At 52.7% G+C, this 23623-nt stretch overlaps 1 protein-coding gene across 1 annotated transcript in view; it reads right to left on the bottom strand.

The window, feature by feature from the left end:
• The window catches only part of ADARB2 (adenosine deaminase RNA specific B2 (inactive)), a 240177-nt gene that overhangs the window by 51508 nt on the left and 165046 nt on the right, over positions 1–23623 (bottom strand). The window contains exons 2-3 of the mRNA XM_069547929.1: positions 19370–19456; positions 16838–17709 (exon numbers count right to left, since the gene is read on the bottom strand). Of these exons, the coding sequence (XP_069404030.1) occupies positions 16838–17709; positions 19370–19456 (959 nt within the window). The remainder of the gene's footprint in view (positions 1–16837; positions 17710–19369; positions 19457–23623) is intronic.

Below are 23623 nucleotides of genomic sequence, written 5' to 3'. Positions count from 1 at the left end.
GAGAGAGAAGATGTGATTTATCTGAGTAAATAAATCTGCCAGATGGAAGGGCCAGTGCCTGCCTGTCCCCATGACATCATCACACAGGTGCCACTTTGGTGTGAGCTGGCCTTTCCATGAGGCCAGTCTTGGAACCCTGGCCTGGGCTGACATTAGTGAAGGCAGAATGCCCTCCCTCAAGAGGAGAAGAATGACTGGTTCAGGTTCAACTGGTAGTTCTTAGTTAAGAACTGTACCAACTCAGACACCATCAGGATTCTAGGTGCAGGATAATGTGTCTTGGGGGCAGATGGTGTGGATATAGTTGAGTCCGACAACTGTGGGGACCTGCACCCAGAGTCCCAGGAACCGTGAAAAGTGGACACCACCTGTGAGGATGTGGAGATAAACTCTTGAGGGTGTAAGTTTGCTTCCATGGGGTGGGGTAGGGAACCCTGGGGGTCTGTGCAGGTCACGGTGGATGCCAGCAACCCCAATGAGAAAGGACTCGTCAGCCTCGGAGGACAGTTCCAGGCTGTGGTCCGTTAGGGAATCCATGGACCCCCACCCCCCTCTGTGCCCTCTCAGTAGCTGGGGCATCACGAGAGCAAGGCCTGCACTCCACACGCTCATGGAACAAACCACGCAGGGCTCGGCCCCTCACCCCACACCAACCAGTGCTTTCCCTGTTTTGTTGTTGAACAGTTCAAACCATGTCACGGGTTTCAGCGTTGCTGTTATCATGCTTTTTTGTAGATCTTCCCAGAGCAGGGCCCAGCCACCCGATGGTCTGTAACACGGGGAGATATCCTGCCACCTCCCAGCAGTGTGTGTGTCAAACCCACCCCAGGAGCCCCACGCTGAAAACTCTGCCTTCACTTTGTTCATCAAGAGACAGCCCCAGGGCAGGGGCTGCAGAGGGCCGTGTTTGCTAATTCGTGACCGATAGGGCTCGGCTGGTTCTCGGATTCAGCACAAGGTTCGCACTTGCAGGCGTGCAGCCGCTGGCAGCTTTGTAGAGAAAGGGTTTAGCAAAACGCCACAATATTGCATTTCAGCATGACAGAGAGCCCTTGGCAGCCGCCTCGCATTCTGAGCCTGCTGCCAGTTGAGATGTAAAAGCTGTCAGACTATTTCTAAATGGAAATCCAGGCGTTCACAACAATGAAAGTGGGATAAAAATAATAAGAAAAACTTCTGCTATTAAATCTGTTTCAGTGATCCTTAAACGTTTAAATAATTAAATCTATTAAAATGTATCATGTGTTCAAAATATTTCAGATTGGAAACCGAACGCACTGACATTTCCAGTGTTGGAGCCACTGTCTACCTAGTGAGGGGCTGGCTCCGGGCAGCAGGACTGTCTGCAAAGGCTCGCACGCTGACCACACTGCCCTCTGTCCATGTCTCAGCCACAGTCCTTTTGGCCACGGCTCCTGCCTGACTTCCTGCTCCACACACTCGTGGGGATGCACAGTTCCCGTGCATGGCACCCTGGTACTGCAGTGACTGCCCCAGAGCGCTGCCTCTCGGCCCCTTTGAGACCCACACGTGGTGGCTTGAGGCAGAGAGCCTCCCAGCCATGCGCTGACCCCGATGCTGGGTGTCCGGGGCCAGCCAAGCTCGGCGGGTGGGGCACGACCGGGTTCAGAAGACCTAGGATGGCGACCTGTGACTGGGGCCTTAGGACTCATCCTAGGGAGTGCTTTTCAAGGCTGAAGGGGCAGGGTCGGTGTCCAGTGTCCCCCTGGAAGGGCACTTCCTTATGTGGTATTTCCGGACAAGTAGGGGCTGACTGGATGGTCACTGAGCCTCATCCTGGTTTTCTCGTGTCTGCAGCCAGGAGAGACACAGGCGGGCCCACTCAGCCATGCGCTTAGCTGGTTTCCGGTCAGCCATGCGCTTAGCTGGCTTCCGGTCAGCCATGCGCTTAGCTGGCTTCCGGTCAGCCATGCGCTTAGCTGGCTTCCGGTCAGCCATGCGCTTAGCTGGTTTCCGGTCAGCCATGCGCTTAGCTGGTTTCCACTCAGCCATGCACTTAGCTGGCTTCCGGTCAGCCATGCGCTTAGCTGGTTTCTGGTCAGCCATGCGCTCTCCTGGTTTCTGCTCAGGTGTGGACAGACGTTGACAGACTGGAGCACGTGTGCGGGCATGGCCTCTCCAGGGCGGGCGGTCCACCAGCACGGCCTTGCAGATGTCGTGTTGGAACCCAGGGATGTCCAGACTTTCTGATTATACCGAGGACGCCTGAAGTTGTTTTGGACATTCACTCCCTATATGCGTTTTAATTCATTTCCAGATGACATAAACCATTCTATTCATGCTACTAGTATACAAATACACAAATTATAAAGCAGTGAGATACGTTCCACAGACGGGGGACAGATGGGGACTTCCTCAGCCTGACAAGGAGCCTCTATCAAAACCCACAGCTCATGTCAGACCCACTTGCTTTCAGAGGCGCATCTTTCTTGCTGAGTTCAGCAAGGGTCTGGATAGGTAGTTCTCCAGAGAAGAGCACCAGCACGCAGCACATTGAAAGGCACTCAGTATCCTCAGTCATCAGAGCAATTCAAGTCCACATTCCTGTGAGACGCGAATTCCACCTACCGGGTTGGCTGAAACAAAGACGACACGCTTGTGGAGACGTCAGAGCCTCGTACGCTGCTAGTGGGATTGCAAAACAATGCAGTCAGTTTGAAAAGAGTTTGGAAGTTTCTTAAAATGTTAAATACATTTCGAAAAAGCAGTTCCACAGTGAGGTATCTACCCAAGAGGAATGAAAAATATGTCCACACAGACGTGTGCGCCAGAATGTGCACAGTAGCATTACTCATAGTAGCTAAAGTGGAACAACCCAAACGCTGAATGGACTAACACATGGATAAATGTGAAGTGAAAGCTGCTCAGTCATGTCTGACTCTTTGCGACTCCATGGACTATGCCGTCTGTGGAATACTCCAGCCAGAATACTAGAGTGGGTAGCAGTTCCCTTCTCCAGGGGATTTCCCAACCCAGGGATCAAACCCAGGTCTCCCACATTTCTGGTGGATTCTTTACCAGCTGAGCCACAAGAGAAGCCCAAGAATACTGGAGTGGGTAGCCTATCCCTTCTCCAGTGAATAGTCCTGACCCAGGAATTGAACCGGGGTGTCCTGCATTGCAGGTGGGTTCTTTACCAATTGAGCTATCAGGGAAGCCCACATAGATAAGTATTATCTTACATAGATAAATAAAACTAGGTAAATCCATAAAAATGGAGTATCATTTGGCATGAAAATAAATGAAATACATTATACAACATGATGGACTTGAAAAACGTTATGCTCCATGAAAGAAGCCGGACAATGTCACGTATTATGTGAGTCCATTTGCATGAAACATCCAGAATAGGCGAATCCTAAGAGAGAGAAAGTGGGTGAGTGGTGGCCGGGCCTGGGGTAGGGGAAAGTACTGGTGGGCTTTAAGGATAAAATGTCTTAAGATTAGACATAATGGTGGCTGTAGAACTCTGGGAATATGCCACAAACCACTTTAAAAAGAAGAATTTTATGCTACCTGATTTATATCTCAATAAAATTGTTATAAACTACTGAGATTAAAATACCAAGTTTTGAAAGGTCTAAGTTCTCAACCGTCTACACCTTCCACACTTTGGGACTTCGGCGCACTGCGCTAATCAGCATGTGTCCACAGACTCGTCCACTCAGGATTTCTTAGAAAGCTTCTAGGGGTTTTTCTGGAATCTCCTTTCCAGGAGACATGGTGGTTGCCATTTGGGCTGTTTGCTTCCAGAAAAGCTGATCTCGTCAACATCAAGACGCTGTATAAGATGTGGATTCATTAGACTCAGAATGTCATTTACTGATTTCTCCACTTGAGTGAACTCCAGGAGTTGGTGATGGACAGGGAGGCCTGGCGTGCTGCAATTCATGGGGTCGCAAAGAGTCGGACACGACGGAGCGACTGAACTGAAACATGTGTAAACATGAAGATCAGTGACCCTGAGAGTTAAAATCCCAAATCTGCAGAGGGAACCCTGGAAATGCTTTCAACCATTGGCGTTATTTTGGTGTCTGCTGCTGCTGCTGCTAAGTTGCTTCAGTCGTGTCCAGCTCTGTGTGACCCCATAGACGGCAGCCCACCAGGCTCCCCCATCCCTGGGATTCTCCAGGCAAGAACACTGGAGTGGGTTGCCATTTCCTTCTCCAATGTTTTGGTGTCTAATACATGTCAAATATTCCAACCGAGAATGGTGTATTTTTGATGGTTGGACATAGAATTCAAAGGACCCTAGGACAGTGCAGGTGCTTGCCTGTTGAAGGCGAGGGATTCATGCCATTGAGGACCACAGCCTTCCACCTACCCCACCCCCTCTTTTATACATCTTTGTGATTTTGGTTCTGTGATGTTACCTGTTCAATACAGAAACGACTAACTGGTTACTTTAGTGAATTTGGACAGGATGAATCAATTTATTTGAGAAAGAATCCCAGATTTTCAATTTGTTTTGCTGACGTATGGACTAAAAGACATTGATCTGATTCATAGTTACCCTTTCCCTCTCCTATATTCTAGGTTTTCCATGCTGTTGCCTGTCTCCTGCCTATCCTTAGAAGAAGGTAAGAAACTGCCCACATAGCCAACCCTCAGACACTTCTGCTGGCGGCAGCATGGGGCTCTCATTCTGGCTGCAAGTGAGCATCTTGGAGCTCAGGCCCAAGCTCTGAGGGGGGTGCTGGCCCATCTCTTACCCACCGCCACCTCCCCCGACGTGCCCGGCCCAGCTGAGCGTGCTCAGTTTCTGCTCTCGCTCTGTGGTTTCGGTGACTTTGGTGCTGTAATTGTTCCTTTTTACACGACACTCCACCAACCAGACTCTGCCTTGTGTTGCCAGAGGGACTGTGCCCCCATGTGCACCAGACGTCTGGATTTGCCCCCACCGAGCCCCGTGTCTTGGCACCCTGACCTTCCCAGCCTCCAAGGGCAGTGGGAGTGGGCCTGGGGCCTGCAGGCATGTAGATGGCATCGTAGGCGAACGAGAGTCAGGCCCGGACACTGGGTTCTGGGTCCACGTCCTGGCCACCATGTCGACCCCACCGCTGTTCGCAGTGGACTAGCTCAGAGTCACAAGAGTGATTGTGGTCTCAGGAGGTGACTGTCTTCACATCTCTACTTTTTCTCATCCTGCCAACACTTAACACTTACAAACAGGCAGAGCATTTGTGTTGAACAGAAAAACCATCGCAGGAAAACAAAGACAAAGCACAGAGGAAGGAGGGTGGGCAGGGGAATGGCGGCACAGGAGTCACTATGTGCAGGCGCGGAAGACCCCCCAGAGACAAGCGGGGGGCTGCGCTGTCTGCACTGGATGCTGGAGACGAGACAGCGCTCAGAGGCCAGCTGACCCCGCTGCCTGTCCCTCTGAGTGTCCACTGCCTGTTCCCCGTCTGTCCCCCTGTCTGTCCCCATCTTCCCCCCGTCTGTCCCCTATCTGTCCCCCGTCTGTCCCCCCGTCTGTCCCCTATCTGTCCCCCGTCTGTCCCCCCGTCTGTTTCCCTGTCTGTCCCCCTGACTATCTCCCTGTCTGTTTCCCTGGCTCTCCAGTCTGTCCACCTGACTGTCCTTTCTTTGTCCCCCTGTCTGTCCCCCAATCTGTCTCCCTATCGGTCCCCCTGTCTGTCCCCCTGTCTGTTTCCCTCTCTGTCCCCCTGTCTGTCTCCCTGTCTGTCTCCATATCTGTCCCCCTGTCTGTTCTCTGTCTGTCCCCTGTCTGTCCCCCTGTCTGTCTCCATATCTGTCCCCCGTCTGTCTCTCTCTCTGACCCCATCTGTGTCCATGTCTGTCCTCCTGTCTGTCTCCCTCTCTGTCCCGTCTGCCCCTCTGTCTTTCCTGTCTGCCCCCCTGTCTGTCTCCCTGTCTGTCTCCATGTCTGTCCCCCTGTCTGTCCCCTGTCTGTCCCCTGTCTGTCCCCCTGTCTGTCCCCCTGTCCCCCTGTCTGTCCCTCTGTCTGTCTCCCTCTCTGTCCCCCTGTCTGTCCCCTGTCTGTCTCCCTCTCTGTCCCCCTGTCTGTCCCCTGTCTGTCCCCCTGTCTGTCTCCCTGTCTGTCTCCATGTCTGTCCCCCTGTCTGTCTCCATGTCTGTCCCCTGTCTGTCCCCTGTCTGTCCCCTGTCTGTCCCCCTGTCTGTCCCCCTGTCCCCCTGTCTGTCCCTCTGTCTGTCTCCCTCTCTGTCCCCCTGTCTGTCCCCTGTCTGTCTCCCTCTCTGTCCCCCTGTCTGTCCCCTGTCTGTCCCCCTGTCTGTCTCCCTGTCTGTCTCCATGTCTGTCCCCCTGTCTGTCCCCTGTCTGTCCCCCTGTCTGTCTCCCTGTCTGTCTCCATGTCTGTCCCCCTGTCTGTCCCTCTGTCTGTCTCCCTCTCTGTCCCCCTGTCTGTCCCGTCTGTCTCCCTGTCTGTCTCCATGTCTGTCCCCTGTCTGTCCCCCTGTCTGTCCCCTGTCTGTCCCCTGTCTGTCCCCCTGTCTATTCCCTGTCTGTCCCCCTGTCTGTCTCCCTCTCTGTCCCCTGTCTGTCCCTCTGTCTTTCCTGTCTGTTCCCTGTCTGTCCCCTGTCTCTCTCCCTGTCTGTCTCCATGTCTATCCCCCATCTCTCCCCCTGTCTGTCCTCTGTCTGTCTCCCTATCTGTCTCCCCGTCTGTCTCAATGTCTATCCCCTGTCTGTCCCCCTGTCTCCCTCTCTGTCCCCTATCTGTCTCCTTCTCAGTCCCCTGTCTGTCCCCCATTTGTCTCCCTGTCTGTCCCCTGTCTGTCCCCCTGTCTGTCTCCCTGTCTGTCTCCATGTCTGTCCCCCTGTCTGTCCCTCTGTCTGTCTCCCTCTCTGTCCCCCTGTCTGTCCCCTGTCTGTCTCCCTCTCTGTCCCCCTGTCTGTCCCCTGTCTGTCCCCCGTCTGTCTCCCTGTCTGTCTCCATGTCTGTCCCCCTGTCTGTCCCCTGTCTGTCCCCCTGTCTGTCTCCCTGTCTGTCTCCATGTCTGTCCCCCTGTCTGTCCCCTGTCTGTCTCCCTCTCTGTCCCCCTGTCTGTCCCCTGTCTGTCTCCCTGTCTGTCTCCCTGTCTGTCCCCCATCTGTCCCCCTGTCTGTCCTCTGTCTGTCTCCCTGTCTGTCTCCCCGTCTGTGTCCATGTCTGCCCCCTTGTCTGTCTCCCTCTCTGTCCCATCTGTCCCTCTGTCTTTCCTGTCTGTTTCCTGTCTGTCCCCCATCTGTCCCCCTGTCTGTCCTCTGTCTGTCTCCCTGTCTGTCTCCCCGTCTGTCTCCATGTCTGTCCCCTGTCTGTCCCCCTGTCTCCCTCTCTGTCCCCTATCTGTCTCCCTCTCAGTCCCCTGTCTGTCCCCCATCTGTCTCCCTGTCTGTCCCCCTGTCTGTCCCCTGTCTGTCCCTCTGTCTTTCCTGTCTGTCTCCATGTCTGTCCCCCATCTGTCCCCCTGTCTGTCCTCTGTCTGTCTCCCTGTCTGTCTCCCTCTCTGTCCCCGTGTCTGACCCCCTGACTGTCTTCTGTCTGTTCCCCTCCTCTGTCTCCATGTCTGTCCCCCATCTGTCTCCCTGTCTGTCCCCTGCCTGTCCCTCTATCTGTCCCTTTGTCTGGACCCCTGCTCTATCACTCTTGAGCTGCAGTGACCTCCCATTGGAGGGGGCATAAAAGCAGACGAACTGAACCCCGAATCTGCCCCTCCTGCCTCTGCTGCCCGCCTGGTGAAACAGGGAACTGGACCCAAGCAGCCCCGTGGTCCTTCTGTTAGTGCAGATGACCCTCGTAACAGATGTGCTTATCACTCAGGTTCTGAAACAAGAGGTAACAAGTAGCTGGAGCGTAGCAGGAGTTACCTCTGCACTGGCTTCCTCTCTGAACGTTTTGTGTCTTGTTCTCATTTACACCCTTCCCCAGTGTTCATTACGAAGTTTTAGCAGGACTAAGAATCATTTGGAGTACTTGTTAAAAATGCAGCCCAAGATATTCTGATTTGGTGATTTCAGAGTAAGGGCCAGGTTCGCTCTTAAACATGGTGCCCAGGCAAACCTTACATAGGAGACATTGGGCCACAACTTGGAAAACACTCAAGGGCCAGAGCTTCCTCTTATACAATTCTGTGTATTCCCAGCACCTGGCACATTGCCTGGGGCAGAGTGAGGCCCCTTAAATATGTGTAGGATGATGGATGGATGGATGGATGGATGGATACATGGAAACCAATGTCTTTGCCAGTGGGCCTGCTATTGGCAAGTCATCGGTGGGACTATGAACAAATCTTGACTGTCATTTATGCCTTTTCTAAACTTTAGGAAATATTTCAATATGTCTTAAATAAGAATAAATCAGTTCCTGCCTAAACAGGAAGAACTCTGTCACTTTTCTTGGATTTCAGAAGTCATCAAGGCAAAATTTGCAGCCCCCAGTTTTCTCATTCTTTCTGCAACTAGCTCTTTGCCTGGCTCATCTTATTTAGCACAAGCAACTCAGACTTGTTTGCATCACAATAAACTGCCTGCCACGTGGGTCTTAACATTTGGCTGCTGTGGTTAATATGACCGTTCATAGCATGTTTCCACATATCTTCATTACAACTGAAAACATAATTAACTCTTATTCAAAAAGAATTTGGTTGTGAAACCCAGTGATTTCTAGATGTGTCCCCCGTTTTCAGAAACTCCAACTTGCAGTCATCCAAATTCATGGAATGCATAAATGCAGCACCAGCTCATTTCAGAACTACTCTCTGCGCTCCTATAACATCCCCGAGGAGGCTCCCAGACCATGGGGCTCTGTGACACATTTAAAATGTCACTCCCTTTAGTAATCAGACACACCCCAACGGAATGCTGCAGCACCTCCATTAAGGCGATTACCTCGTTATCATGATGATTTTCCTGTCTGTCTCTCATGCTCACTGTGACTTAATGCATTTTATCATGTTTATCTTTGTTTGTTCAGGTTTTCCGTACTTTTGGTGCCTATTTAATGCTCTGAGCAGTTGAAGAACATTAAGGACGTTAAGCAGTTGAAGGATATTAAGCAGTGCCGTTCACTGCACCCCTTCAGATTTCTCAAACATCATGTGAACCCCCAAATATTCATAAAGTCAGAATCCTTGCTTTAGAAAGGCAGATAATTCTGTATTATGATGCATGGGCACCGCATGGCTGTGGGAGGAAAATGAAGGGCTTGAGGGTTCTTGGAATATTTCTTCTTGTTATAAAGTAAGAACGACCTTTGCAACTCCGTTTAGGCTCAGCTGCTCATGAATTACGAGGTGTTCCTCTCAGAGAGACACTTCCTGCAGCCCACTCACCCTCAGAAGACCACAGGAGTTCTCTGCAGAAAAAATTACCCTGTCTTAGTCCTCCGAGGGTAGCCCATGTCAGGCAGAGTTTTATTATTGTCCTTAGTCTGGGGAAGAATTACTTTCGGGAAGTTTCGGCTCATTACTTCTGGTCTCCATCAGCTGTTCTCAGGGGCCGTGGCCTTTTCTGCACAGGCAGCCCCTCCCCTCTCTGCTGGGCTCCCCCTGACCACAGAGACAGAGCAGGTGGCCTGACAGCAGAGCCAGACTCAGGAGACCCCGGAGCTGGGCCATTTCAGAATGAATTCCAAGAGATTTATCCCTTTTTACTTAAAGACCTGTTTTGTGAGTTTTATATGTAACCAAAAGTTATATGTAACTTTTTTGAATTAGGCCCAGCTGCCCAATTGAATCAGGCCCAACTGGCCATCCAAAGTGTTGTCTAGAATGATGTGGAATTTTTTCATTGTGTGAATTTCCCATTTTGGGTGGCTCCTCCCAGCCACAGCTCCTATGATGAAAGCTGGCAATAGTCCAGGCCTCTGGGAGGCTCCTTCATGTTTCTCAGAGTGGACAGAGTGGTGGGGCCAACGGTTTTTAGGCTGGAAGGAGACAACTTTCCTTGCCCTCTTGTCCCAGCCATTCGACCTGGGGAGTGGTGGGCAGGTGCTGTCTGTAGGGCTTGGAGGCTGGGATCTGCCAGCTGCCCACCTGGACATTCATGTCAGTCTGGATTCCTCTCCAGTCACCAGCAGGTTCTGTGGTCCCATTCAAAAGCATTGTTCCCTCCTGAGACTCTTTTCAATTCTTGGTTAGATGGCTCATGGCTTTGTCGTCTGTTGGCGTCTCTTTCCTGGCTGACCACTCCCCGCCCTGCCCCCCCCATAGCCTGTCTGCAGGGTCACATGCAGCCCACGCAGCGTCACGTGCAGCCCACAGCAGCTTTTCCCTGAAGCCGACTCTCTGCCTGGAGAAAAGTGGATGAGATACAGTCTGCAGCAGGGTAGATGCTGGCACAGCCACACCTCTGCTGAGCTGACTCAGGGAAGCAGGCGGGCGCCTTGCTGTTGGGCCTCCTTCCTCCTGGAGCCGTCAGAGCCTCTGTCCATCCCTGTCCTCATCTGTGTAATTGCCCACACAGCCCCTGGGCTGTATTCCTGCTTGCCTCCCGACTGCTTTGATTATGAAAGACAAGCACCACCAAATACGGCCCCAGTACCAACCGGCCCCCCGTAGAGGGGGTTTGTGCCACACTTTGACAACTGTCCAGTCGACACGTCCATTTAGACGGCGGGCTTTCTTCAGGCACAGGTGTCCTGGCCACTCAGAGAGGGATGGCGTGCCCACTGGCGACACGCCCCTGCTCTCCTGAGTGCACACGTGGCGTTGAGGAAGGCTTCCTACCCCTGAGCACAGGGCCGGGGTGCCGTCGGCTTCTGACGAGAATGGTGTTAATTTGCTTCTTGCTCGAGGACCATCTCCTGAGACAACAGGGTGTTCATGGCCAAGCAGAAAGGGAGCAGGACCTCTGCGGAGCAGGGCTGCCCCACAATCCATCCCTGGGGGCAGGGCAGAGGCAAATGGCCACCGGGCATCAGTCCTCCATTGTGTGCAGGCCCCCAGCTCTGTGGGTGGAGGTGCTGTGCCCCCCGGGATGCTCCCCTTTGCCTCCTCTGGCTCTTTGCATGTGGGCTTCCTCCCAGTTGCCGTGTTTTTTCTACTGTCGGTCCTCTTCACTGTGACAACGTGTCCCCAAGGAAGAGGGGGCCCAGCCCTCCCCACAAAGCCTGCTGTCTACACAGCCAAGGGCAGGCTCTGTGCTGACAAAGGTGATCTTGTGAGGGAGTCGGCTTGCTCCTCTGTTCTGTCGTTTTGGGGGCCCTGACCTGGGAGCCCCCTTTCTGCTGCTGGCCCTCCTGCTCTGGCCCACTCTGTGTCCCCTGTGTCACTCCCACTATGACAGGCCATGCGCTGCCCCATTGTTCAGGTGGATCCATTTCCTCAACAAACCTGTAAAAGTGTTGGGAACTCAGGGAGGGCAGCCTGCAGCCTCATGGAGGGTCTCTGCCCTCCGCCTTCCTGTGATCCTCCTCCCAGCTTCACCAGCCAGACTTTGGCCGGAGAATTTCATTTTCCTGCCCCTCAGGCCCGCGTCTGCACAATGGGAACATGAGTGGGGCCGCTCCATGGTTCTGTGAGGCTCAGATGTGCTAATATTTGTAAAGTGTGTACAGCAACATGTGACACTGTCAGTGTCTGATACATATCAGCTCCTCACATCACTATGGGTCATCCGGCTTTGCCAGCGTCAGTCGTGGCTGTGGAATCATGAGCAAGTGGGGAAGCTTGGTTTACAGCCTCTGCCTGATTGATCAACACTCATGTTAACCGTATTTGAAGACACCAAACACTGTATGGGGAACATACAGGTTTAAAGACACATTTATCTCTTCTAACTTCAGTTGTATCAAACTTTTTGTAGTAGAAATTCAGATGCTGGGGCTACTATATAAATGTAGATGGTACATTGCATCCATCATGCTTAAGTGTACAAGTGTACACTGTATTGTATGATTATATTATACATTATACAGTATATAATGTATACAGTATATTATATTATGTAATGTATAATGTGTATACAGTAGATAAGTTGTGTTGTATAAATTATATTTTGTAGATACTGTATGTACATTGTATAGATTGTATCATATAAATTGTGTACACATTGAGTATACAGTTGTACAAATACTATCACATAAATCATATTGGTGTACATTGTATCAAAGTTATATTGTATGTGCATTGTACAAATTGTATCATGTAAATTGTATTGGATATACTTTGTACAGATTGTATCATATAAGTTATATTGTGTACACATTGAGTGTACATTGTACAAAAATATATAAATTGTGTTTTGTATACATTGTACAGATTGTATCATATAAGCTATATTGTGTATACATTGTACCTTGTACAAATTGTATCATATAAATTATATTGTATAGACATTGTGGATACATTGTATAGATTGTATACGTTATATTGTATAGACACTGTGTGTACAGCTTGTATCATATAAGTTACATTGCGTACACATTGTGTGTACACTGTCAATGCACAAGTGTGTTGCTGGCATCTTCAGAGCCTTCAGCAGCCTCACTGCAGGGGTTTTTGGAGACAGGGGACAGCAGCCAGGGGGTCACTCCTGTCTGGCATTCAGTGCTTCTACTGAGGGATGAGGACGTGGGGAAGGCCAGCACTGGCTGGACGGGCAGGAGGGTAGAAGCCTGCTCTTTCCTCCACAAGGACCACAAGAGGGTGTCTGTGGCCATAGATCACAGATGGAGCCAAGAAGCTGAATGCACAGAGGCTTCCTAGGCAATCATGGCCTCACCTCGTGGAGAATCGCCATGGCTAAGCATGAAACACTGAAAGGGAGGTGGATGGGCTGCTGGGTCCACAGGCCCCTGTGACCCAGCGGCGGACACATGGCCAGGGCAGAGCTGGCTGGAGCATTTGGGGGACTGAGGCCACTGGGGCTCAGGAGGGGGGCCTCACCGGGTCCCACTGCTTTTTTTGGGTGTCCTCAGGGGAAAACCCCTTGGATGGTGTTGAGCGGGTGTGATTTCCACCCTCTGTAATTCAGGCCCATTTGAAATCTGAGGACCCACTCCTACTGATCTGTCGAGGTGGCAGATCTGCGTTTAGGGTGGAGGTCAGCAGGGGCGTGAAGCCAGGCAACCTGTGAGGTGGCAGGGCAGCAGGGGAGGGGCTCTGTTGTGTCCCAAGTGCGGCTGTTGGGGCTGATGTGCAGTCAGCCCCAGGTCTATTCCACAGCCTAGGTATGTGTGGGAGCTCAGATCCCAGTTTGCAGTAAAGGGCTGACCTCTGGAGGCAGTTTTATTTCCATGATGATACATGTCCCTTGGCTCCCCCTCCCAGCAGAGAGCTGTGCCACCAGGGAGCAGCGAAGGTGCTCTGGGCACCTGACCAACGGCCAGGCCTGGCCGGGGCCATCCGCTCCCTGGGAGGACCTGCAAAGGGCTTGATCAGCATGCAGCCTTGGTAGCTGGTTTCAAAGACACACCCTCCCACCCTCGGGGAGAAAGTGTGCTGCTTGATTTGACTGAATCTTTCAGACACTGTTAGTACCACCGCAGCCTGACATGGAAATTTTAAAAAAGAAAGGGAAACAAACAAAAACAGGGCATCACTGAGGGCGAAAGACTTTGGAGCAAGACAAGTCCATGGTTTCACACAAGGGGCCGTGTGTCACCATCTCCCTTCCCCTTCCCGCCAGCATCAACGTAACTTTCAGTCACTTTCTTCTCCATCACGTGACTGATGCTCTTCCGTTTCCACAGAGCAGAAGCACTGAGAGATAAGGCTTTCTGGCGGAATTTAATGCTGTTGTGAATCCCAGTCTTCTCGTGCCAGGGGTGAGGAATGACCACAGAGACACAGGTCTTATGATTTTTACCTTTTTCTCTTTTAACAATGATGTTCCAGCTAACGAGCATTTATATTCTGTCGTGGTCTTTTTATTGCACCCACACTTCTTTAAACCTAGAGGAAATCTGAGCTTCAGGCCTGTTCCCCACCTCCCCCTGGTCTCCACAGGCACCTCATCACTGGTGTTTGCACAGTGTCCACTCACTAAGGCCTGCGCTGGGCAGTAGAGAATTTAATAAAGTTGTATTCTCGTCACTCTGGCAAAGAGACCTGAAGTCAGATCTTGTGAAATTGAAGAGAGGGACCAGCCTGGTTCTTAGACACCCCTCGTGTTGAGGAGGTGGTGGAAATCCAACATGTCCATGATTTTAATCTTCATTGAGAATGTTATTCTTCAGAACTGCTTTAGACTCAAGGCCAAAACCAGCCTAAATGACTCTTTCCTTCTGGACAGGGGTGCTCAGCCTGGAGGGACAGATGCCTCACTTGTCCAAGGAGGGTGGTATCTGGGCACCGAGGGCAGGGGTCCCTGGGGGCGGATCCCTGGGGTCTGGGCTGAGGGGTTCCTAGGGGGTTGAGTTGCTCAGAGTTGTCCTCAGGATGGGCAGAGCCTCTGACCCACTGACCCAGCCCTGCTGAGATCTGCTCTGGGCTGAGGTTGAACAACCCAGGGCAGATCCTGACCTGCCTGCGTGGCTTCAGCACTGCAGACGCCTGGTCCTGTGCTTCCTGCAACCAGAAGTCCCACACCACTGACTGATCGTATTGGCAGGCCTGGAGAGCGAACCATCGAACAAGACCCCAGGTGTCCTGTGCACCGAGCCTGCCCCCAGGGCAGAAAGCACCAAGTCCTGAGCTGGATACCCCAGGGCCAGAGGCCAGGTCTCTCCAGGGTGAACGCTGCCCTCCCCACCTGCCCTGGACTCGGGCAGGGGCCTCGCAGACCTTCCTGGGGGTGTACACAGCAGGGCCAGGGGCATGGCTCCTAACACAGGTGCTGGTGGCACGGTTACACGGGTGACAGGTCGTGACCCTGGTGACCAGGACTGGCATGAGTGGAAAGGATGCATTGCAGATGGCATAGACGCCCGGGCAGAGGAGGCAGTGGAGCTGCGTCTACAGGGACCCTGGAGTCTCTGAATCTAGACCACGTCCAAGGTGGGCTCTGGACTTAATAAGGCCCCAGAGGTTGCCTGGTGCTGAAAGGGGAGCAGGCAACGTGCTCCAGGACAGACCAGGGTGATGGATGGGCCGCAGCCTCCTGCTGCTACGTACCCTCCATCATCCGGGTGGGTGTTAGCCGACTGTCAGGGAAAAATTATTTAGCGGTGGCAGCTTTCACTGACGTGCTGCATTCTGGGGTCAAACGACTGTTACAAAGCAGCAGTGCCACCCGGTTCCCGCGTCTCGAGAGTGCAGGGTTGACAACGTGAAAGGAAAGGCGTCACGGCGGGCTCACCGACATCCTTCAGCCCTCACGCAGGTGAGTGTGTGTGTGTGTGTGTGCGTGTGTGCACAGCAGAATTGGAGGAAGGGCTCTGCTCACTAAATAGTGTTGGGCAGAAGAGGGAGGCCTTCATGGGCAGCCCAGGTCACCCGGCCTGAGAGGGGCTGAGGGGCTTCCTTGGAAGGTGTTGGGGGGTCAGAGCTACAGGCGAGGTGGAGACACTGGGCTGAGGAGAGGGGGAGAGAAGGTGGGGACGTCAGGAAGAGACAGCCGGGCCACCACGCTCCAGGCCAGGACTCGCGCCATCACCAAACACTCGCCTCTGTCCACACTGTGTGTCATCTAAGGCTGTGTGGGAGGCGAGACCCCGGGAGATAACGGGCCAACCCCTCCAATTTGCTCCTAGAATGTGCAGTAAACATTTGAAAATTAATGAAGGAATTGGAGGCAGAGGTAGCAGGAGAAACAGCTGCCCCCGGGGTTCCCCATTCAGCAATTTCTGTCCCTCAAGTGGCTGAGTTGTGGGGACCAGACTGATACCCGCTGGGCCCGTCCATGATCTGTGCTTGCCAGAGTCAGAGAACTGCTCATTGGGCGGGTGAGAGGATGGACAGATGGACAAATGGGTAGAGGGACGGACGGACGCTGGCTTCTGGCTGTGATCTGATAGGAGGGCTCCGTCCAGCACCCCTCCAGCACCCCGAGTCCACCTCTAGTGGACACATGACCTCCTGAGGCAAACAGTGGATTCTGCGTGAGGTGCAATGAGATGAGGATGCCCTGGTCTGGGCAGAGATTTACAAGTGCCGAGCTCTGACTAGGGACCTCGTGCAGACTGAGGGCCTTTAACTGCAAAGTCTTCTCTCCTACTGATGAGGAAGTGGATGAGGGGGACTTATTGTGTCACCTCAGAGGGGACAATGCTCATAGATGAGAAGGAGGAGGAGGCAGGAGAACAGGCTCCAATACCAGGACGGTGCTCAGGACGCCTCCCCTGTGCAGGGCTGAGCTCCGTGAGGTGCCACGTGTTGTGGGTGACAAGCCCCCGAGGCAGTGAGGGGCGGGTCCCCCTTGAGCTCCTCGCCCACCCAGCCCTCTGCTCCGGCAGAACTCCAGCCCCGGAGTCAGAGACGCAGCCCAGACCTGCGCCAAACTCGCCAACTGCACAGGACATGCCAATCTGCACCGAACATGCCGATGGGCACCAAACAAACCAATGGGCACCGAACACGCTGACAGGCACTGAACATGCTGACCTGCATCAAACACGCCGACGGGCACCGAACACGCCAATGACGGGCTGTCCTGCTGTGCCGCCCTCTCGAGTGCAGGGAGCCCTCCCCACACTGCCCTGTCCCTTGTGGTCAGCATCACTGTTGCCAAGACAGCTGGCTGCCCAGCTCTCCATCACCTTTGCCCAGTCCCCCAGCATTCCTTTCCTTCCCACATTTGCTTTCAGGCTCTCTGTCCCCAAATCCAAGCTCGGCTTCTGCATCAAGGCAGGAGGGGCAACATCTGCTTGTCTGGGAGGCATGGGGCCCCCCACACATAGGGATGGAGCAGGGAGACCACCTGCTGCCCCCGCCCCGCTCCACCCCCTGGCAGCCACCCAAGGGCTCTCACCTGGGGCAGGAGGTGACTTCTACTCCTGCTGGGGATGTGGCTGGGCAGCCGGATGTCGAAGAGGGCCTGCAGGGCGGCCTGGGCGGCCTGGCCCTTGGCCAGCTTCTTGCTGCGTCCTGAGCCCTCGAACGTCCTCCCGTCCACGCTGACTGCCATGACGAAGCTCTGGGCGCGCCGCTTCTCAGGCTCTGAGAGGCATACATAGCGCAGGCCGGAGCGCAGCTCGTTCAACAGCACCACAGGGTTCCCGGTGCCGGGGGCGGTGGGCGCCCCCAGGCCCAGGCCCAGTGGGCGGCCCAGGAGCCGGCCCCGCTGGCAGGCCGTGGACAGGCACTCAGGGGCAGGGGGGCGGCGGCCCGGGAAGCCCTCGCTGGGAGATGCAGGCTCGAACCGCTGGAACAGGGCGTCGGGGAAGTCAGCCTGGTCGGAGGTGAAGTCAGGGGCCATGCCACCGGGGGCTGGGGGTGCCTGGCCAGCATTGGGGAGCTGCACGAAGGAGCGGAGGGCCAGCTCGGCTGCCCGCATCTTGGCCTTCTTCTTGGTGGGCCCGGTGCCCTCGAAGGTGAGCCCGTTGACATCCACGGCCACGGCAAAGATGGGCGCGTGCACCGGGCCGGTCTGCGACACCATGCGGAACTGCAGGCCTGGCCGCAGCTCGTGCAGCTGCACCAGTGCATTCTTGGGTGCTACGGACCATGAGAGCCGCCGCCACAGCAGCCTCAGGGGACACAGGTGCCCGCCGTTGCCCTCCTCCAGCGGCCGCTTCCTCTTCAGGCCGGGCGTGCCCCCTCGGGTCCTGTCCCCGGCTGGTGGTGGCCTGGCCTCCAGGTTGCTCACATTGCGGTTCTCCTTGACGTCAGTGCTGCTGGTACCTGGAGGGGAGACAGACCATGTGACCCAAGGCTGTGGGGACCGTGGGTCCTGCTGCTGACGATCCCTCTCAGCACCTGGGCCGAAAGACGGGAATAACCCGCACTTTCCCAAACTGGAGGTAAAGATGGAGAGAGTAACAGCTCAACCCTGGGAGCCCACAGCAGAGTGCCCAGAAATTCTCTGGGAGCTCTCCATGTTCTTACTGATCTCCCAGATGTGGGATGGGGGAGGCAGTGTGTGTGATCAAAGCGGCTGGTGTGGCAGCCGTCTTCTGAATCTCTCAGGAGAAGGTTTATCTTGGAGGAACCACCCGGCAGGCCCAGCTTGCCCTCCTCCTGGCCTGAGATCGCGTCCACACCCTCTGGTCATCATCCTAGCTCTGTCAGCCTCAAAGTTTAAAGTGAGTCGGGCAGATCCAAGCGTGGAGTAAGACCCCACCCACGTTGATCGGTAATTAATAAAAGCTGGTAGAAGTGCAGTTTCCCAGGACGTCCTGATACATGCTCTGGGGGTGATGCCACTCATGTTTTCTGCAGATGGGCAGATTAGGGGTTCAGCTCCCCCCAACACGGCCTCCCAAGTAGGCTGCATGATGTCAGGGAAGCTGCAGGGCAGGACAGCGGTCATTCTGTGGCTCTGGGTCAAACAGGTGAGAGGTCAAAGTCCCCCACGACCACAGTGAGTGTGTGTGATCTTGGGTAGCCCCTCCACCTGCCTCAACTCCATTTTCTTAAGATGGAAACTGGGTTTGGCAGCTCTTGCCTTAGAGGTTACTGTGAGGTTGAGTTGGGGGACATGTGTAAAGAACAAGACCCCTGACACAGAGCAGAGTCAGATGCAGTTCTGAAAACAGCAGGAAAGGGCAGGCAGACACTGGTAGGTCTGTCCAGGCCAACTCCCCTGCTTATTTCAGGAGCTGGGGTTCCCGATGAATTTCCTGGAAATTCCAGGACCCCCAGAAAAGAGGGCTAGAGTGCTTCCACCCCAAGAAAGCCTGGCCCTGTGCCAGTTCCGAGACCAGGCCTGGGGACCCCCACGATGAACCCGTAGGCACACCCATTGCTCCTTGGTCATCCACCCAAGAGCCTCAGTGACCATCAGCATGCCACCTGCTCCCACACGCACATGCCTGACTCTGGCTGCAAAGGTGGCCACCTGTCAGATAACACTGAAATGCAAGACGTGTTCTGGTTATGTGGACCATCTCACCCTCCACGCTTTCCTGCCTCAAGCAAGAGGGTTGCCCTGCCCGACACATGCACCCAACACTCCCTCCCCTCATGGCCATCCGCTCTGGTCTCCTCGGCAGGTGTGCTGTCCAGATCTGCAGCCCCCCTGCCCCCCCCACCCCGCCCTGATGTCTCTCCAGTTTCACAGGCCAAATGCAGTTTCAGCAGCAGGCACCCGTCCAGCTTTTTCCTTGTTAAATAACTGGACATATTGTTCAAAGAAGCTATGTTCACTTTCCTTTCTCTTTTTGGTTTGGAGGGAAAAGCAAAGAAAAGAGAGGAGATGGTCCAAGAGAACTAGTATCTTTTCTTGCAATGCCTGGAGTTCTCAGTCACATGGTCACTGCCTGGATTTCCTACCACTGTTGGGGTGGGGGTGGGATCCCAGGTGGGGGGCTGGGACCCCGGCTCTGGGGAAGGAGCTGCTTACTGAGGTTGTCCTCATCCTCTGCGTGCGTGGCCCCAGGGTTCAGGCGTTTGAAGGGAGCGATGAAGGCTGACAACATGCTCACTTTGTCTGGAAAGAAAAGAACAGGAAATGCACTTTTGACACCAAGTCTCAGGAAAACTCAGTGCTTTCACGTATTCTCATTACTGGGGATTTGGACATGGGAAGTTGAAAGTTCATTTTGGTTTTAGCCTCTTCATTTTGGTTTAGTCTTTTATTGAATTTCGGACAGCATTTTATCAAATTCCCCTCTCCATTCAATATTAAACTTTATGATCTCCATCTTTCTTATTTTCTTATTTTTGGCGTCTCCATGTCCCTCAAAACCAGAAGTCTTCACCTGCACACTGAGGTTAGTTCAGAGAGAAGTGAGGCAGACTGAGAGCTGTCTCAGCTAAACAAGTGTCCTGCAAACAGAGCTGCGACCCTCCTCCCTGGAGGTGGAGACCTTGCTCTGTGGACTGGAAGTGCATGAAAAAAAAAGGACTTCTCAAAACTGTAACAAATACTCGATGTGTGTTTGAGCAGAAGATGACGGGACAGGAGGAGGGAGCAGGGCTGAGGGCGTGGAGGGTCCCTTGAAGTGGGAGCGGTTATCGAGTGTTGAGAGGAGCTCAGGAGCCCTCGCTTGCAGCCCTAGAGGTGGTCTTGGCTGCAGACTCCCCTGGGGGCAGCACAGAGAGCAACTTGAACCCAGGACGAGTTGGCGCTTGGGACCAACAGGCTCAGCTATTCCCTCTAAACAGAGGCCAAGGGCCGAAATAAGAGAATAACCGAGGAAGGGACCAAAAGGAAGACTCCCTATTTCAGAACCCTGACCCTGACCATAAGTGAGTCCACAGGAGAACTCAGCCCTGATGCCCCCAGAGCTCCTCTGCTCAGACCCTCAGGGCTGCAGCGTTCCTGACTTTCCACGTGACCTTAGGAAACCACATGTTCTTACGAAACCATGGATGGAAGCATGCAGCTGCTCATTCTGTGTGTCAGAGGTCACCGCAAGGTCACCCCTGCCCTTCCTGCTGGCTGGGGGTTCCAGGGCCCCCGTCAGGGACACTTTCTGCATCCTCCGTGCCTGGTGCTGCCTTGTGCCTGCTCTGTGCTCAGACAAGAGCCCCGCTCCGGGCACAGCTCCGCAATCTTCTGTGGAAACCTCAGCTGTGCTGCCAACTCCAGACCCAGGCCTGGAACGTTCTTTTTCTCTTTCTGTTCTGAGCCTGCTTTCTCTTTAGCTGGGCTTTCCAGAGGCCAGGGCAGTTCACGCTGAAATTCATTCAGGAGCCTGTTAACAGCTGTTGTTTCCAGCAGGGACAGGCAACAATATAATGCTCACTCAGAGAACAATAAATAACTCAAATACAGGAGGTTGCTCCCTCTTCATTCTACTGAACAAGAGGAATCAGCCAGGGAAGTCCCTGCTCCCACCCTTGCGGCTGTGCCAATTGTGTGGGAATGAAATCTCTTCTTGAGTTATAATTTCATTAAAGGAGCCCAGTAATATTCCAGAATGAGTGTGAAGCTCAAATGATTTAGTCTGAAACATTTTGAAATGAAATTACAATTTTCTAATAAACAGGGCTCCCAGCCAGACACCCACAAAACACACCAAGCCGTTTCAGAGCTCACCTTAGACAAACTATGAAATACTTAGAGATGGTTTTCCATCCATCAGAGTCCTCCATTTCTAGGGTGGCCAGAGTTGTCAAATAAAAATTCAAGACATCTAGTGTAGACTGAGTTTTGGATACATAAGAGATATTTTTCTGTGTACATCTCTATAATATTGTGTGGGACATATACACACTACAAAAATTATTATTTATCTGAAATGCAAATTTAAGGCAAAAGACTTGAATAAACATTTCTACAAGGAAAATGCACAAATGGCCAATAAGCACATGAACAGATATTCAACATCATCAGGGAAACGGAAATCAGAACTAGGGTGAGGTAGCCTCTCACACATGTTAGGCTGGCTGCTATTAAAAAAACCAAGAAAATAATACATGTGGGTGAGGATGTGTAGAAATCAGAACGCAGTGCACCGCTGGTGGGAGTGTAAAACAGTGCAGCCACTGGGAAGTCCCTATTTCCACTCAGGTGTAGATCCAGAAGAATCAACAGGGGGATTCAAAGAGATACAGCACACCCATGTTCAAAGCAGTGTGACGCACAACAGTCAAATGGGGAGGAAACCCAAGTGTAGATGGATGGATGGACGGATGTGGTCTGTACACACAAGGGAACATTATTCATCCTTGAACTGGAAGGCGATTCTGACGCAGGCTACAGCATGGTGAACCTTGGGGACATGGTGCTAACCAAGGAAGCCAGACACAAAAGGACAAGAGCAGCGTGACCACTTCTGTGAGGGCCCTAGAGACGTATAAATCACTGAGACATGGGGGAGGATGGCCCCTGGGGGCTGGAGGAGGGAAACGGGGCTGGTCAGTGAGTGAAGATAGAGCCCAGCTGGAGGAAAGGAGGAAGCTGGACATGGAGGTGGTGGTGGCTGCATAGCATAGAGACGTACTTAACCTCACTGAGCTACATGCTGGAGCACGGGTAATACTGCACCTTTTTTATTTTGTATGTTTTACTACAATTAAAAAAATAAAACGCAATTCAGGTTTAACTGCACATCCTGTGGATTTTTTGGTAACGCTAGCCCTTCATTGGTCCACTCCTCAGGTGTGATGGGTTTGGATTTCAGGCCGGCTGAAACCAGGCAGACAAGCCAGGGAGAAAGCCTCAGAGATGCTGAGTCAGCTCACCAGACTCTGGGTACCACCTCTCGTGGGATGCTTCAGGAGGGAGAAGCAGTTACCCTGATAGCACGTGTACTCTGGGTGGGAAACAGCGACTCCTAGAAGGACACACAGAGTCTTCTTTTTTTATCACAGTGCACAGCTTGTGGGATCTTAGTTCCCCAACCAGGGATCAAAGTGCTGTGAAAGCGCAGAGTCCTAGCCACTGGATGCTAGGGAAGTCCCTCAGACTGAGTCTTTTGAAGGTCATTAGGGAAAAGGGTGAGGAACTGCATTTTCTATTGAGAAAAATTCCAAGACAAATGATTTGCTGTTGGTGGCTTCTTTGTGATTGTTTCCTGCACACAGGCCTGTCGAGGCATCTGCTTCTGCAGGTTCCCGGCGAGCAGAGCCCCAGTGCCCAGCTGCTTCTGTCTCTGTGTCTCTCACAGCCATTTGAAAACCCGGCTGCGTGCAGGTCGCAGACTGATGGAAAATAGAGGCCTTGCTTTTGTTCCTCTCAGTTCTGGATGGTTTGGGTCCGCTGAGAGCAGCGGGGAAACAGGGCTCCCAGCCTCTCACTGGGGAGTCAGAGGAAGGAGAGGGCCTTTCTCCTGGGAAAGCAGCTGAACGGCTGGGTATCCCTGCCTGCGGATGGGTCTGTGGCTCTCAGCTCAGGCCTGGCGTCCCTGTGAACCAGCCGGACGTTGTTCTGTGTGAGAGGCCCCTGTGAGGACAACATGCAGGCCAGCCTCCAGCCAGGAGTGATTTGGGGGGATGTTCAGGTCATTAGTATAATGGCATTTTCAATGAGCTACATGGAGTGAATGATCCAGGAGACTTGTATTATAAACCTTATTACTCAGTGCAAACAACTGCAAAATAAATGGCTTTGGCTCGTGTTGAAGTGATTTCGTGTGTTTTTAGAGCACGTGTGGGACAGAAGCCACTTCCTGGAAATGCACGAGATCACGCTGGTTGAGAATATTGATAATGAAGAAGAAATACAATTTGGTGATGACATAAAGATAGAAAAATGGAACAAAATGGAACAAAGTGGATGGTTCAGAAATGGAATCATACTTGTGTGATCAACTGACCTTCAACAAAGTCTGAGTCTCTCGTTGGGGTGAAAGAAAGTCATTTTAACAAGAAGTGCTGAAAAACTATACACCATCTTGGAAAAAAGTGAATTCTGATCTCTATCTTATATCATAATGAAAATGGTCACAAGATCAATGAAATATATATTCCTTCAAGAATGCATTCATCCATTCATATATATTCGTTCAAGATGAAACCTGAGCCAGAGCATTTGCAGAAATGTTACTCGAGGCAGCTCTCATTGGGAAGCATCCCAAGGGCCTGGTAACATAAGGATGTGAACATGGACTGTTTTAAATTCTTATTGTGGCTGAGATCAACAATAACAAGGATTGAGGATTAAGATACATTATGACACAGATGAATCTCTAGAACATCATGTTGTGCA

The sequence above is a fragment of the Ovis canadensis genome, chromosome 13, assembly GCF_042477335.2.
Source record: "Ovis canadensis isolate MfBH-ARS-UI-01 breed Bighorn chromosome 13, ARS-UI_OviCan_v2, whole genome shotgun sequence".
Classification (NCBI taxonomy): Eukaryota; Metazoa; Chordata; class Mammalia; order Artiodactyla; family Bovidae; genus Ovis; species Ovis canadensis.
This window is presented reverse-complemented; position numbering and strand designations above follow the sequence as displayed.